Source organism: Lineus longissimus, chromosome 10, assembly GCF_910592395.1.
Source record: "Lineus longissimus chromosome 10, tnLinLong1.2, whole genome shotgun sequence".
Taxonomy (NCBI): domain Eukaryota; kingdom Metazoa; phylum Nemertea; class Pilidiophora; order Heteronemertea; family Lineidae; genus Lineus; species Lineus longissimus.
This window is the reverse complement of record NC_088317.1, coordinates 1899744-1915759: the sequence shown is the minus strand read 5'-3', so window position 1 is coordinate 1915759 and position 16016 is coordinate 1899744. Positions and strand designations below refer to the sequence as shown.

General features: G+C 42.1%; 1 protein-coding gene across 2 annotated transcripts; it reads right to left on the bottom strand.

The window, feature by feature from the left end:
• Nucleotides 1-4797: 4797 nt before the first annotated feature.
• On the bottom strand, nt 4798-15899 carry LOC135494636 (WD repeat-containing protein 44-like). Of its 2 annotated transcripts, none has more exons than XM_064782786.1 (14): nt 15735-15899; nt 15341-15454; nt 14264-15032; nt 13801-14060; nt 11362-11457; nt 10567-10702; nt 10258-10338; nt 9892-10027; nt 9046-9161; nt 8672-8905; nt 8260-8451; nt 7660-7877; nt 7328-7455; nt 4798-7139 (listed from the first exon to the last, which is right to left on the bottom strand). In XM_064782786.1, the coding sequence occupies exons 1-14, from the start codon at nt 15800-15802 to the stop codon at nt 6937-6939; spliced, it is 2751 nt and encodes a 916-aa protein (XP_064638856.1). In that variant the 5' UTR covers nt 15803-15899; the 3' UTR covers nt 4798-6936. The 2 variants fall into 2 exon arrangements, with proteins under 2 accessions (XP_064638856.1, XP_064638857.1); XM_064782787.1 differs by having other exon boundaries at nt 9898-10027.
• Between the last annotated feature and the right edge of the window lie 117 nt (nt 15900-16016).

Below are 16016 nucleotides of genomic sequence, written 5' to 3'. Positions count from 1 at the left end.
TCCAAAACGTTTTATAAAACTCAAAAGGTAGACCGTCTATACCTGGGGATTTATTACTCGAGCTGGTTGACAAAGCTTCCGTGAGATCATCGAGCGTTAAGGGACTATCACAAGAGTTCCTGAGGTCTTCGGATAGTGTTGGTAGATCACGAAGCAAATGATCCTGAGCATCGGAATCAGTTGGCTCCTTTGCGAAGAGATTGGAGTAGAAATCTTTTGCCATATCCCGTATGTCGTTGGGGTCAGTGACCACTTCTCCAGATTCTTTCCTCAGGTTAGAAATTGTCCTGTTTATGCCCTTCTTCTTTTCAAAGCTAAAGAAATAAGACGTTGACGCGTTAAAATGATGCAAGAACTGGAAACGTGACCGGACACATGCTCCGCGAATTTTCCTTTCCTTCAAAGTCTGAAGTAGCTGCTTTTTCTCCTCAATCTCAGCTGTATCGGCCAAGTCAAGTGGCTTGGGAAGCAAGTCCAACCTATGAATCCCTTGATTTAGTTTGTTCTCCTCAGCAGCGGCTATTCTGTTCTTCCTTATGGAATGTTGCTTAGAGATCAACCTGAGCCGATTCTTTCCAATCTCCCACCAAAGAGAGAGAGAGTCATACTGGGTTTTGCAGGCTTGCCAAGATGTCCAAAAATCACGAACTTCCCTGCCATATGCAGTCTCAGAGAGGATATCAGTGTTCAGACACCAGTGTGGTGAAGGAATTGACGTTTTGTTTGGTAACTGGATAAGAAGTTTTACCGGTGAGTGATCAGACCTGAAAGCTTTCAGGGTCTCCACTTGAGAAACGTGATTTGCAATGTAGTCTGAAACATAGAAACGATCAAGCCTCGCTGCGGAATTCCTTAGGTTCGTGCGACAGGACCATGTGAATTCAATCTTATCTGGATTTTTTGAACGCCAAATGTCAATTAGCTCATGCTTATCGATGACGTCTCTCAAAGCATGACTCGAAGCAACGTTGGTTTCCTTGCCGCTCAGTCGGTCAAAACTAGGCGTAAGGGTACAGTTATAATCACCACCCACAATGAAAGGATCATCGTTGTCTATGGAAGCGAGGTATGTACCAATTGTTTTATAAAACGCTATACGATCAGCCCCATTGTTGGGCGCGTAAACATTTAGGAAGTTGAGACCGTGTCCTTTGAAGGTACCGTGGATATGAATGCACCTACTAGCTACGGGATAATTGACCGAAACATCATACCCTACCATCCTGGAAGAGAAGAGAATGGCTACTCCTCTAGCATTTATGGTTCCGTGAGAAAAATGAATAGTGCCACCCCAAGCAACGTTCCAAAATGCCTCATCTGCTGAGGAAGCGTGCGTTTCTTGTAAGAAGTAAACATCCGATTTGAGCAATTTTAAGAAGCTAAGGGTTTCTGCACGTTTTAATGAATCGTGGCAACCATTAACATTAGCCGAAATAACGGACAGAGACATAATCAAGACAACAACCAAACAAGCCATTGGAAGATACGTAGGTAGATAGAAAGTTAGGATTTATTCAGATGGTCGACAAGTCTTGTTATCTTCCTTTGGTCCCCCAACGAAAGTTTGTTTGTACTTCTGTAGTTGCGAAGACTTCTCTGCAGCTTCCCGACATCATTAGTAAACTCTTTAGCCTTTAGCAGGGGCTTTGGAGAACCTTTAACGTATTTTAGAAACTCGATGACCCTCCTGTTCGAGAAGAGATCTCCTGATTCGTTTGCTTTTATGATGGCAAATGGGTCAGACTGTACATCTGAAGCTTGAGACATGTTGTCGAATGAGACGGATATCTGGGACATTGTGTCAAAGGAGCGATCCAGATCCATAGCTGATCCATCCTCCGCATCATCATTCCCAAGCTCCGCAATGGGTTCATCAGGAGGTTGTGCGTTTGTTGCAGATATAGTTTTTTCAATACGCGGGACCTTGCGCGAGGCCGAGTCACTATTGTGCGGTGACGTTGATGGGGTAGGCGACAAAGACCTAGCACGCGACTTTCTAGTTGCTGGCTTGGATGGAAGGCACGCTTGAAGACTGTCGTTCTTTGTCGGAACTGAATCACTCTCAGCAGCATTTCCAGATACGTAAGGGGCCGTTAGAGAGAAGTTCAAGCCATCGAGAGTGAACGGCAAGCCCGTATCCACAAGAGTATCGACTGAGGGCGTGTCAACTGGTTGATGGGGCTGTGCATTGCCAACAAGAGGGTTGAAACTGTCTATTTGAGAGGTTTCCATAGGATCTTGCAGAGAATCCGTATTCAAACCTAGGCGTGGTTGAGTGTCATCTTGAGAGGAATCTAGATTTTGACGGTCAGTGCTGGCCTTTGGGTCCACAACAACACTCCTGATTGATTTTGAAACATAGTCTCCAACGGACTCCTGCGCTTCAGGTCCTGCGACAGTGGGAATGGCTGGGGTGCTTGTTTTTGGATCTTTTGAACGACAACGACGCGTAGGATGGCCGATTTTCTTACACATATCGCACCGTAGATTGTTATCTGTTGACAAGTAGACCTTGACCAGGTCAGGACCAGACGGAACCATCAGAGTATACGGCAGCTCTGCCCCGGGATCGAGACTTATCCTAGTTTGTCTACGAAAAGACTTGATGTGACTTAGGCCCTTTTGCCTGGTACCAAGAGGGATGTAACGGATGTTATTGGTTACTGTTCCGAATTGACGAAGCTGCATTATTATGGCATCGTTGGGCAGAAAGGGTGGTACCCCGGAAATAATGAGGTTGGTAGTCGGCTTTCCAACCGGATGAACGTCTAAGAAGTGTCCGTTCACAGTCAACCCATGAGCAGTAACAATATTCGCAAAAGTCATAGACGTGAAGAAAACCTTCGCTTTTCTCTCACATTTAGAAGCAGCGACAATATTCTCTGCTCCGACAATTTTAGCTATTGGGAGTAAGTAATCGTCCAAGGTAGCGTCATCAATAAACCTGCATTGTATTCCGTGTTCTCGGCTCATACCCCAGAAAAGGTCCTCTTTTATCAATTGACTCATTGGATTATCCAATACCTCTGCAAATGATTTGCTGCTATTGATTGGTGATCTAGGCCCGTCTGCACTACCAGTGCCTGACGTATGTGTGGGCCTATTGCATGGTGTAGTGTATGCCTTGCTAGGCCCAGGAACCTGAGAATCCTGCATGATTTTGAAAACCAAAGTTCCCAAAAGCCCACAAAGGCCACAAAAAGTGACCAAAACTTACCAGCCAGAAGCTAGCCTGAATATTAACGAAAACAAAGAACCAAAAAGCGAAAAGAAACGTGAAACCTAAATAAGCGAAAACTGTGAAAGTATCGGAGACCGACATGAAACGTGACCTCCCCCTACGAGAGAGAGAGAGAGAGAGAGAGAGAGAGAGAGAGAGAAGAGAGCGATAGAGAGTTATTCCAGTCTCCCGAGTATTTTATAATCACGTGCACGAATCGTCATCCCGACGAACTATTTTATCAATTATGACTTTGGTGTGTATAATTTTGTGAAGCAGTGTTAGAATAAAGGATCCGGACGTTAGAAGGCAAATTCAGGACTTATTACGTTTGTAACCTGAGCAAATACAACACTTGGGCCTGTCTTCTAGAGCACAGTAAGAGAGACACTCTACCAAAGGCAGATGGGTCCTGGTGCTTTCCAAGGTGCATGAGGTACCTCTGATACACAAGCTACTTCAAGTGGGCTACTTGAGTTGCCAAGTAAGGTACTTGGGCCTGTCTTCAAGAGCACAGTAAGAGAGGAACTGTACCCAAGGCAGAAGGGTCCTGATGTTGTCCAAGGTGCACGAGGTACCTCTGATACACAAGCTATTTCAAGTGGGCTACTCGAGTTGCCAAGGAAGGTACTTGGGCCTGTCTTCAAGAGCACAGTAAGAGAGACGCTCTACCCAAGGCAGAAGGGTCCTGATGCTGTCTAAGGTGCACGAGGTACCTCTGATACACAAGCTACTTCAAGTGGGCTTCCTGAGTTGCCCAGTATTAAAAGTACTTGGGCCTGTTTTCAAGGGCACAGTAAGAGAGACACTCTACCAAAGACAGAAGGGTCCGGATGCTGTCCTGGGTGCACGAGGTACCTCTGATACTCAAGCTACTTCTAGCAGGCTACTTGAGTTGCCCAGTAAGGTACTCTACCCAAAGCAGAAGGGTCCTGATGCTGTCCAGGGTGCACGAGGTACCTCTGGCACTCAAGCTACTTCTCTCAAAAATGTGCATTTGGTCGTATGTGGCAAGTATTGTCTATGCTAAAGGGACAGGGCTGTATCCCAAGGCGGTGCTGTTGTCTCAAGGACGGTTGTCTCTGTATTTCCTGGGTGAGATTGTCGCCTCACATTGAGAACCAGTGTCTTTAGGAAGCATACACAACATGGATGAGACTGTCCTTGCTCGAGTGTTGTCCCAGGATCTGGAGGTGACAATACGAAGACACCAAGGACATAATCAATTGTAGGGATGTGACTGTTGAGACAGGGCAAATCCCTCAAGAAAAAAATCTTGAATTCACAATGGTAAGTTCTGAAGGAGATTTCACCGTCCCACATCACCCTTCATGTTGACTGCTTGCTTTGTCTTGCTCAAAGGCTGCAAGTCATTGTAGCCAAAGGGTCTTGCCTGTTATAGGTTCGATGCATGTACAATGTCACAACCAGGCTTAAACATTCAGGACAGTATAAACAATCAAGCAAGTCCAGTTGTATTCCATGGACAAGAGACGAGATGACTGGCAGCATGTGATACTGACCACATTTTTGGACCATTGAATCCAAGTGGGGAAAAAAACAACACAAAAAAGAAATTATTCTTCATAATGACTGTTCTGTACTCAATGAAATTATCAGTGACAAGTTACACACTGCCAAAACAATATGACTGATATTGGCAAATTCATTGCTTTGCATTTAAAATAAGTTTAAGCAGACAAAAGTATATACCGAGTGTAGATACTTGTCCAGTCTGTTAAACGTTAAGGCTCTCAATGTGTTTCGATTGATGTTCTGAGCATCCTTAGATAAAATTGCAGGAAAATTACTGACAAAAGGCATGATTCCTGACGGACTGCAACCCCAGACACTTGTATCAGTAGGCTAGGGAATGGTGTTTGAGGATGGGAGGATTGTACACCGGCTGAGATGGTGAGAGAGCCTAAAGGATTACCACCCTGGACACTGTATTTCACACAAAACAAATTACAAAACATTGCATCCATCAGTTGAACTTTCTATGTCTTGGAAAGAAAGCTACCAATGACAAGCTTTTCCACTTAAGAAACACAACCTCTGGTTTTATTAACTAAGAGTAATGAAAATGGAATGATTTAGAAATTGTCGACTTGCAACTTGATTAATTTTAAATTATGCTATCTATTTCATGCAAACTTTACCTATGACTAGACTGTCAAAAATAAGACAATGGCACAATGGTTTAAGGTTTGACAAACGAATGCATTAAAAGTTTACTCCCTACAAGAATGAACGAGCCAAGCCTGTGGCATGAATTACACAGTAAAAGCAGTCAGGAGCCATCACAAATTCAAACTGGCAGAGTCACATTATGACATGTTAATACAGAGCAGCCACAAAATTGTGATGGTGATGGCTCCTGGTTGAATTTACAGTAATTATACTAAGACCTACAAGAGTCAAACTGACTCATGAGAGTGGTAATTTTCTTTCCAAGACGTCCGGCCCATGAGAAGAATCGGCTGATACCTCCGACAGCGTCATGCACTTCTCACTACAAATAACCCTGAACCGTACTTTCCAACACTGAAACATTTGGCACAAAGCAACCCAACACATTCAATATACACATATAATCGGACAACATGTTTGTGCGAAATATACCACATATTTCGAAATTAAAGAAGAGGACACACCCTCACATTGTTGATTGTGAGAAATACTGTGGACATTGCATTTAGCCACTGACAGCAGGGAATGAGGCTTAGGAAATGTTTCTTTCTTTACATGATCAGAGAGCTCTTGTAAACGTGGCAGACGTCAAATGTCCACAGTATCTCATGTACGTGCAGAGCCTGTTCGGAAGTTGGTACTGTAAACTCAGTCAGGAACTGTCATGACTTTGGAATTGTCAACGCCAGCTTTGTAATGGATTATATCACTACAATCTTGAGTATGAAGTCTGCACATAGATATTGTGGGCCAGAGTCTGATCTCCGGTCTGACTCCTTTAGCAAGAAGAGTTTAGTCAGCCTTACCTCAATCTCCTGACATTGGTGTTCAACATGTGACATAAGCAAGCTACATCGATCATTAAGACTCCAAACTGATAAGCATTGATCTAACTCACCACCACGACCTATTGCCTAGCTACCAACTAGCGACGGAATTTCAATAAAACTACAAGTGTTCTCCAACGGTCGAAATAATTCAGCAGTAATTTTTGAAAAAACTGGGACAAGTTTTATAACATTTAGATAGCGACGTTCTGCATTCCAAAAAAATAAACGATAACCAAAATTATAAGGTGGTCCACCTCGATGGCTTGATGTTGTGGACCAGTGTGTGATTACATACGCTCGGACGACGGAAAAACCAGTCTCATGAAGTCACAGTGTAGTGCATGACGTAACAAGATTGTCGTAAAGAACGCTGTAGAAAGCGAAGCAACCCAAATAACATCTAGGACAATGGTTCTCACAAAAACACAAAATTCTGGTTGGAGGACACCTCTCTAGCTACACATTTAGGAAGGGGATCAAAACTATACGCTGCTTTTTACAGTTGACCAGGCTGAATGAGTTTGGCTTGACTGCTGTGTGAGGAACAAATTGATCTCCTTTTTCGTAGACCATGCCACAAATGAGTGACTGTTTTCACTGTGACGTGGCCTTGACAAGTAGCAGCCAGAGTGATATTACTGAAAGTATGAGCTTTTCATGAGCTTGACATTTTCAATGACCTTGAACTTTCCACTAGCTTTTGACTGGAGGAGGTTTGAATTTATTCTTGAATACTTTGATAGCACCAGAAAAGTCTGCTGAGACGAAAACCTCGCCAGGGTGATCTTTTTTCTCCGTTTTCTCTCCTTCGTCAGCCACTTCGGGCGCCGAGCGCCGTTTTATGATGAGGGATGGATTTGGACTGAAGATTGCTACCGTTACGACGGCCAGGTGAGCTGGAAGGGAAAATGAAGAGAATAAGACCACCATTTGTTAATGTCTTCTGATGCAAACCTAATAACAATGTACAGTCTTTTATTCATCGGTAAGCCCTTGACAAGCCATCTGACAAGAAATTGAACCCAATAAGCACAGAAGTTACCCTTGCTGATGAAGATTTTGAATATCCAAGTTTATTCCTTACCTCTGACCCCCTCCCAGTATCCGTTTCTGTCTCTTCGCACTGATGAGAACTTGGTGAATTCATGATGCGTCTTCCAAATGTAAACAAACTTGTCTTCTGACCCGCACACGATGTATTTTCCATTTGAACTAAAAAAGGAACACAATTGATCTTATTAGCAGCTAAGAGCGGAGTCGACAGGCATATACTTTACTGGTGCCCATCTGTAGTGGCACTCACAAACAATTTCTCAATTCCACTCAAACGCAAGGCAATGGGTCTCTTCTAAACAAGTCTTTAATCAGGCATTCAAAGAAGCGTATGGTCCTTGTATATCGAGAAATTCCACTCACCTGAAACTGGCCTTGATCTGACTGCTGTTATTCGCACAACCTTTGTATTTACAATGCAAGGTCAAATCACGAAGGTCATACAGCCTCAGTCTGGAATCGTTGGAGGTGACCAGCACCTTGTCCTGTCCAGGCAGAGGCTCTATCCCGGTGATCTTACGACCTCGCGCATTCTTCCCTCTCGTCGAGCGAGCGTGGATCTGTGTGTAGTATTTCATTTGCTGAAGAGAAAGAGAGAGACCAGATCAATCTAGGTAAACAAGTCGATAATAACAGATGTCACTCTCCCACCTTTTGTCTCCTTCTGTATTAGCTTGAACTGTTAAGGCGTTTTGTGCTTATCACTTTCATTTCTCGCATGGATCAGATATGGGACTCCAGATCCAACAAATTAAGTGTTGGAGGTTTTAGTCCACAATAACACCATGTGAAGGATCTTTAGCCTGCCCTGACATAGAAACTTGGATACAGAGGATCTTGGTCAGTCACAATGTTAGCCACTAAAACCCTCACTGGTTCATGCAGTGATACAAATCTAGGTTGGCTCCCTATTCGAACCAGGGATCGATAACAATATTTCTGGTGAATCTTTTAATCTCTTACCTCCGTATTGTAAAAGATGACCCGACCATCATAGGTTCCAACGACGGCAAACTTTCCGTTCTGGCAGAAGTTTGCCGCCGTGATGAGTTTACTGTTGCCCTGCACCTCGTTCCACAGCGCCACCTTTTTGTCTGGAATGTTCCAAAGTCTTATCTTGCCGTCGAGAGATCCACTCAGGAAGTAACGATCATCCTGGAAGTGCAAATCGATGATCATTTATTGAGCTGTGAAATGAGGATCAATGTACCAAATGAGGGATAAAAGAACTGGCTGGTTGTTCAAAAGAAGTTAGTCACTAACTTGGTGTTAAATTAGCCTCAACATGGTGTTCTATGTACCAAGGTGAAATTAGCCCAACAAAAAGACACTAAGCTTCAAAAACGATGCAAAGGCCCACAAAACTGATCCTCACCCTCGGATGAAAAGCAATAGCTGTCACAAAGTCAATATGCTGGAAACAACAAAGACACTCGCGCCGGGAGATATGCCACAATCGCACCGTCTTGTCCATGGATGACGAGAGGATGAAGTAGTTCTTAGACCAGGAGAGATCGAGTAAATCGGCTGTGTGTCCGCGATATGAACAAAATGGTTTCCGGGCGAAGGGAGCGTTTCGGTATTCATCCTCTTCCATTACACCACTAGCCTGAAATCAAAAGTGGTTAAGGTACATGAACACAGTTTCGATTGGATACCAAGTCATGAGAAGAACATGGAATACTCTAAAGGTGATGAACGACATCTTCTTTCACAATCATTCTACAAATCTATAAACATCACACTTACCCCTTCTACTTCTGTCTGAACAGACGATCTGGACATTGCGTCTGCTGATATTTCTGGCATGTGCTCTCGCTCTTCAGAATTGAGGCTGTTCTCGGACGGGGCTGGCGACATCTTTGCTGTTGGAAGACAGTGTATATTTCATGACATTTGATCAAGATTGGTCCATCCGCCAGCATGATATTCAGAAGGATTCCAGGATATTCGATTTCATAGCTTGCTGGCAACTTTTGACTGGCCCCTTCAGGAGGGATGACACTTTAATACACAAACTTTACTTTTCATATGTCAATTATCAAGAGATAGTGACTATATCAAGGAACATGTAAACAAGGCATTTGACTTCTGTCAATATTAGAACAGGTTTCCTCAGGTGCTTGCTTTGCTGAAGATAGGGATCATCATAGGTACAATGACCAGCATTCAACAAGACCATACTACACATGGCCTAAAGAAACGTTGTAATCGTACGCATGCTGGAACAGATGTTCATTCCATGCTAAGCAGTGGTGCGAGGTGCAAACACATTCTGTGCAAACAGGCACTTACAATATTAACAAATGTCATAGATAATGAATTTATGGCTGTGCATCATGCAAGCTTAAACCTATCAATTCCAATTGCCTGTTGCACTGTTTCAGGCAATGGCAGCGAGCAATATTGTTGCTCAGACTGGAAGACAACAGTGCATGCAAACTGGCAAAACACACGTGCTATTCTTGGACTGAAAGGTACCGAGACAACGTGCGACAGCCAGGATACGTAGCATGACATAACAGTCAATACTAGCACTATCTTTACAAGTGGACAGGACTACTCTACAAAAGCTCATGCTAAAACAATATTTACTCTCACTGTATTTTTGCCTCATTTCATCAAAGTAGGCACACGACTCCTTGAGGACCCAGACGCGCAGCACGTTATCCTGGCCACCGGACGCAAGCAGACGACCACAGTGGGAGAATTTCATGGTCCACACGGCACCCTGAAAGAAAACAAAGTTGCATTATAAGTAGGCCTACAATGGAGTTCAACAGGGCTCATGGATCGTTTCAAAAGGGCACTGCAATTGAAGAATAGCTGCCAAAGGCATGAAGGCAAAAGGGGAGGACATTAATTTGGTGGATCCATCTTGGACCTCAAACTGGATAATGACTCTGAATCAGAGGTCTGTCTTTCTCAAATTCTAATTTCACTTGCCAAAACTATACTCACAGTGTGTTCACCACCAAGGTCCTGGATGGGCTTCAAGTTGAGGAAATCATACGGGCCGTTATTTGATCTTGAGGCCTTGATCTGGAAATACAAAACTTACTTTCAGGAAAACCATAACAGATCTATAGACTTGATTGGGAACATCGTTTGTGGGCTTGTGACGGGTGTACAAGGTCCTTCATGTATCTTAAGACCGAAATATCTATTTCAACATTGTTTACAGTTCAATGCAGGGGATGCTTCAAAAACATACAGGAACTCTGTGTAGAGTACGGTAGTGACACTGGATCACCCAAAACAACACTTCACCTTGATTTGTTTTTTCCCATCAATCTCTTCATCATCCGACTCGCTTTCCTCCTTCTGAAGAACTTCTTCAGCAGCATGCTTAATCTTGGCCACCGTGTGCTCCATCTTCTTCCCAAGGAACTTCCCAAGACGAATCCTGCAAAGGAGACCTCAATATGTAAGAATAATAGGCAAAGAATGAAAAAATATGTCAAACAAAACCTTGAAATTTGATTACCAATTACTCGTTTTAGGGGCAATAATAGTGAATTATTGTTCCTCCCTAGTTCCTACTGGCCTTGGCTGGAGGGATTTCCCTTTAGCTCAGTCAGAAGAGTGATGGCCTTGTCAGCCAAAGGTCCCGGGTTCAAACCCTAGCAGCAACATGGTGTTTTTTCTCTCTCACATAGGTATCAAAGAAACCTCAGTTAGCAACAAATGGTAACAAAACAAAACACAAAATCTACCGAAATGAATCCCATAATGTTGGAGCAGTGGCCATATTCCTTGTTGATCTATGAAACCAAACAAATACACTTCTTTGAAATCATCAAAGACATTGAAATCAAAACACAATAAACAATAGGCTTAGCTAAAGATAGATTACAGTAAGGTCATTACACATTGCAAGACCTAGTTTTTTAATCATTACATAATTGTTGACTGTAATCTAAAAACCTTTGTTAAGATAAATCAAGGATATGGTCATGCTTATTTTTGTATACTGCAAGTCATGCTGTATTATTACGTCCAAACAAAGTGACCTTGGTGAATGTGACATCCCGCCTAAAATAATCCCGCAAGAACCCTGCTTACCCTTTCTTCTTGATGGCAGTAGCTTGTGTCGACAATGTACCAGTTTTATGGTCACCCTCATCGTCGCTCTGTTCCTCTTTGTGCAGACTAGAATCGCTGAAAATAAGCATGCAAAACGTTTTAGAATGATTGAGAAATGCAGTTCATGTTCATGGCACAAACTTGCCTAAAAGGACGACTTTGGCATGATAACTTATTCAGAATTTGATAGGGGGTGTTAAGCTGACCAATAGGTGCACTTAAGGCCTACCCTGTTCCTTCAAGATTTTAAATTTGGAGTTGGATTTTTTTTTTTTCATTATAGGCAACTTACTTTGTAAATACACATTGAATATAAAAGGTTTTTCTTCACCAATAAAGTCTCATAGAATTTTACCAGGGCTTCTGCTGGGGGCTCAACAGCAAACAACATCATGATACACAGTGAAATAGTAAAATGTGCAACAGTAATAACACGTGTGCCAATCTGGTGGTTTTGAAATGGAATTCTTTTGGTAATTAATCAACTTTATTTCGAATTGGGGATAAATTAATTTGGTGATAAATCATCAACGCTGAACCAAAACGGAGTTAATTTCAATATTTTGGCAAAACTCCACCCAAATTTTTGAATTCTTTTTTTCCCTAATTTTGAACAAATTACATTGTACACCCAAGAATGTAATATTAGAACAGAAGTGAGAACCGAGAACACTCTTTACAACATACGGAAATCCAAAACAAAAAATCTACGAAATTTTAAAATAAATCTTTTTATAGTGAGTACAGCTACTGGGGATAACTTGTAAGAAAAACGTGGATAAGTTAAATGATCTAAAGATCTAGGTAATGTATACATTTTAAAGTTTTATCCATAATGTTATCTTTCGATTTTTTGAAGTTTCAGCTTTAAATTGTGTTTCGTCAACCCTGTTTATAAAGCATTTGATGTACAGAAAGTGTAACTTTTACCTCACAACTTCAAGAAATAAAATGATATAAGATATGGAAACAAGGCCAAAAGTTGCATTCCAAATGTTTTCTAACAAAACGAACCTGCCCCATGATCTCATCATTTTACGATAAGCTTTCATGAATTCTCTGCCAATGTATCTGAAATGAATTGCCACACCATCAAACACACACCTTTTCTTGTCCATTTTGAGTATATATTTTTATCATAATCATTCATTATTTGGTCCATTCACCACAGAATTTAGTCCACGTCAGTTACCCCGAATGTGGGATCCTTAGCCTGCCCTGGCAAAGGCACTCAGGTACAGAGAAGACTGGTTTTATGTCTCATTCAAAGGACTATGAAGAGCTCAGTTCCATGCAACACACACAGGTTCATTCAGAGACACAAATCTGGGATCTTCCTGGAAGCCAACCCGGCTATATAAACACATGAAACAACCATGAGATGAAAAACTTTGTAAAAAATACCCCTGTGAAGATTCTTTTTTAAGTCGAGGACAAATTACAATGTCACACCTTGAAAAAAGCTTAACCAAATATAATCCACTATAAATGGTAAATTACTACTGTTTAATGACGACAACCAACAAAAGTGAATTTAACAACAGTAAGATATTAAGAAAAAATTGATATCCAAACAGACAACAAAAATTCCCTCTTCAAACTCTTGGACTTGCAGAACTCAATGAACTATAGACCACATGGTTGACTTTAGCTAGTATATACAGTGCACACTGACATGAATTTTCTGTCACTCCGAAGTCATTGCTCTTGATTCTAAAAGGCCTTAGTCACAGTATATCATTGTTTCTAATACAAAATACATTACGCCTCGTTTTGATCGGAGCGGTCTTGGTATCGTAACCAATGACCGCCTGGGTAGGTATAAAATTCTGAATTTTAGCAGACGAATTATTTTCACCAAGAAGCAACGACTCAGCCCCACAAAACAATGTCAAGAACACGAGATTTTGAAGTATTCCCCGATATATTGGGATTTGTGAAGTAGGGAGGATACCCGAGGACTCTTTCGAGGTCGTCAGTCAGGATTCAGAAGAGGTCAAAGACGAGGAAATGGTAGAAATCGAGCTAGCAGACTGGGAATTCCCTTGCTGCGTGACGTCATCTTCACGAGCAACAATATGGCGGAGTTCCGGACACCAGGCTGGATCATTCTTTGACGAAAACGGAACATATATACCTTTCAAATCGTATTTAATTTGTTTAATTTTGAAACCTTTTAGAATAGAAATTAATACCTCGCTGTCGGTCATTGGTTGTATAATCAAGACCGCTCGGGTAGACCTCAAATTACGTCCAAAACCCTCGGCGAAGCGCCTCGGGTTTTGGACTGCATTTTCGGTCTACCCGAGCGGTCTTGATTATACAACCAATGACCGCCAGCTCGGTATTAATTCCTTAATTAAGTCTCTTGCCCAGCACATCATCAAAATATCACTGTTCTCATTGGCAACAACTTACCTGGAATACTCCTTAGTTCTCCTCATGATATGCAATGACAGGGGATTCATGCAACGTGGTAATTTATCCTCCGCAAGACTCAACGGAATCTTTTCACCCGTGTCAAGATTCAAGACTGAAACTTGTTCTAAAATCTCGGTGTCAGTGAGAAATCGGCCAGAATTTGAGCGCGGTCGTGTATTGGCGATATCCTCAGATCGTAGTGAGCCTTTTTCTGAGTCTTCATCCTCTGCCTTTTCTGCTTTTGCTGCATCATCATCCTGTAAATAAGATGTAATAATTATATTCATCATATCATGCAAATCCTCTCTTATTTCTTAATTAGCAATATTGGACAACAATGCCAAACATTTTGTGAAGCAAACATTAAATTTCATCCCTATGAGGATGACATTGACCTTCTAATAGTAACTGGTCAAGACTGTCTCATGATACGAGCAGACGATAGCATTCATTTACCAACCTTTGTCTCCACCATCATGGCCCCACTTGTTGCACTGCTTAAATCTAACGAGTTCTCAAAGTCTTTAGTAAGATGTAGGATTGTGGCACTAGTCGGGCTGTGTACTTTCTCTTTTGGTTCAACAACTCCACCCTCTGCACCTTCCACAACTGGTTTTGGTTTTCTTTTCTTAGTCCTAGGGGGTGCTTTAGGTGGCGGAGATGCTACATCAGCAGGATTTACTCTGGGAGCCGCCACAGGTAAATCTATTGGACGTTTTGTGCTCTGTATTATGTCGGGCTCTGGTTCACATACGTTAGAGACTACAGACGGAACATTCGGTTTTGCAGCTTCCACAGCAGGTGCTGATGCACCGTCTAAACGTTCATTATTAAGTCGTTGTTCGTTTTCAATATTCTCCCTATCACAGCTCTGATTATCTCCACGATTCGCATCCAGGTCCGCCTCCTCCATTCGTGGATCTTCCTCGAACTCGAGCCGAACTCTCAATGCATCATCTCCACCACGGCCACTGCCAGTAACTGTCACAGATGGAACACTTTCACTGACAACAACATCATCTGTTTCTTCTGTATTTTCATGGCTCTCTGATAGAAGTACTGTTTCCTGTTGACGCTGTGGCGTATTCTCTTCCGCAATAGCCATACGCATCTCCTCCAGCTTTTTCCTTCTTTGTTCAAGTCCCGCAGCTCTCCTCTCTGCTTCTATCTTCTTTTTTTCTTCCAGTTCTTCCATTCGTCTTTGAATTTCCTCATCTTCTTTTTGCCGTCTGAAAGGAAAAAACCTTTTCTGATGATACTGGAATCAGTTTGGGCATTGATGAACAATTTGTTACTGCTGATTCTACCCTTGCTTCAGTTCTAATATAACAATTGTAAGTTTTTCTACTGCCTGAATTCTAAAGTGTTGTAGCTAATGTAAGTTGCAATATACAGTGGTATCCTTCATTCAGATCTAAATTAGCTTATGTTTGTTTGAGACATTTATTGATTTAAACAGCCTTATTTGACTCCAATTCTTTTACATCCCAGAGTTGAATTCTAAATGCAAATCACCCAAATGTATCAAACAACCTACTTTTCTGCAGCTGATTTCTTAAGTTCAAACAATCTTTTCTCTTCTTCTTCGATAGCTCTCAGATCCTGCTCGGTACTCTCTCCTGAACCTCCACTGACATGACTGACATGCAATCTGCAAACAACATGAAAATGTTACAGGGATTTCAATCAATGACTTCTAACTAAGGAAGGAGGTTTTTATTATCCCTCCCTCTGCTCACAGAGATGGGATTCAACGTTAACCCTTGTTTACTTCACAACATAACAATAAATCCTTTTCTTGGGTAAGCCAAAAGGCTGGTCCACGAACCATGTACACAATGTACAGTGCTTAGTGCATTCTACTACTGCATTGTTGTCATTTTCCAACTTTGTGGGCTGGGTTTCATCACAACAATGGTACGTTTTCTCACCTCCCAAGGCGAGCAGGGGTCTGTTCTTCTGCATCATAAAACTCATCGGCGTCACTGTCAGAAGACATGGCTATGACGTGTAGCCAGTCATGGAATAGGGTCGAATTCAGTCAGAAATTGACTTCAAATTTATGTGACTTTCATCATTTTTGCAATTGCGGTGGTCGCCATGTTGGCTAGTTTTTGGTGTCACATGACTTCGTTAGGCCAATCAAAATTACGTAGAAATGACGTAATCTCGAGATGGGCAGGTGCGCGCATGCGTACGTCAATGGAAGCGAG

Excerpts from the sequence above, each read along its gene's own strand:
- LOC135494636 (XM_064782786.1), bottom strand. The coding sequence starts at position 15,802 with ATGTCTTCTGACAGTGACGCCGATGAGTTTTATGATGCAGAAGAACAG. Across the intron at positions 8,452-8,671 it reads CTATTGCTTTTCATCCGAGG|GATGATCGTTACTTCCTGAG; the intron begins GTGAGGATCAGT and ends TTGCACTTCCAG. Across the intron at positions 7,878-8,259 it reads TCATCTTTTACAATACGGAG|CAAATGAAATACTACACACA; the intron begins GTAAGAGATTAA and ends CTTTCTCTTCAG.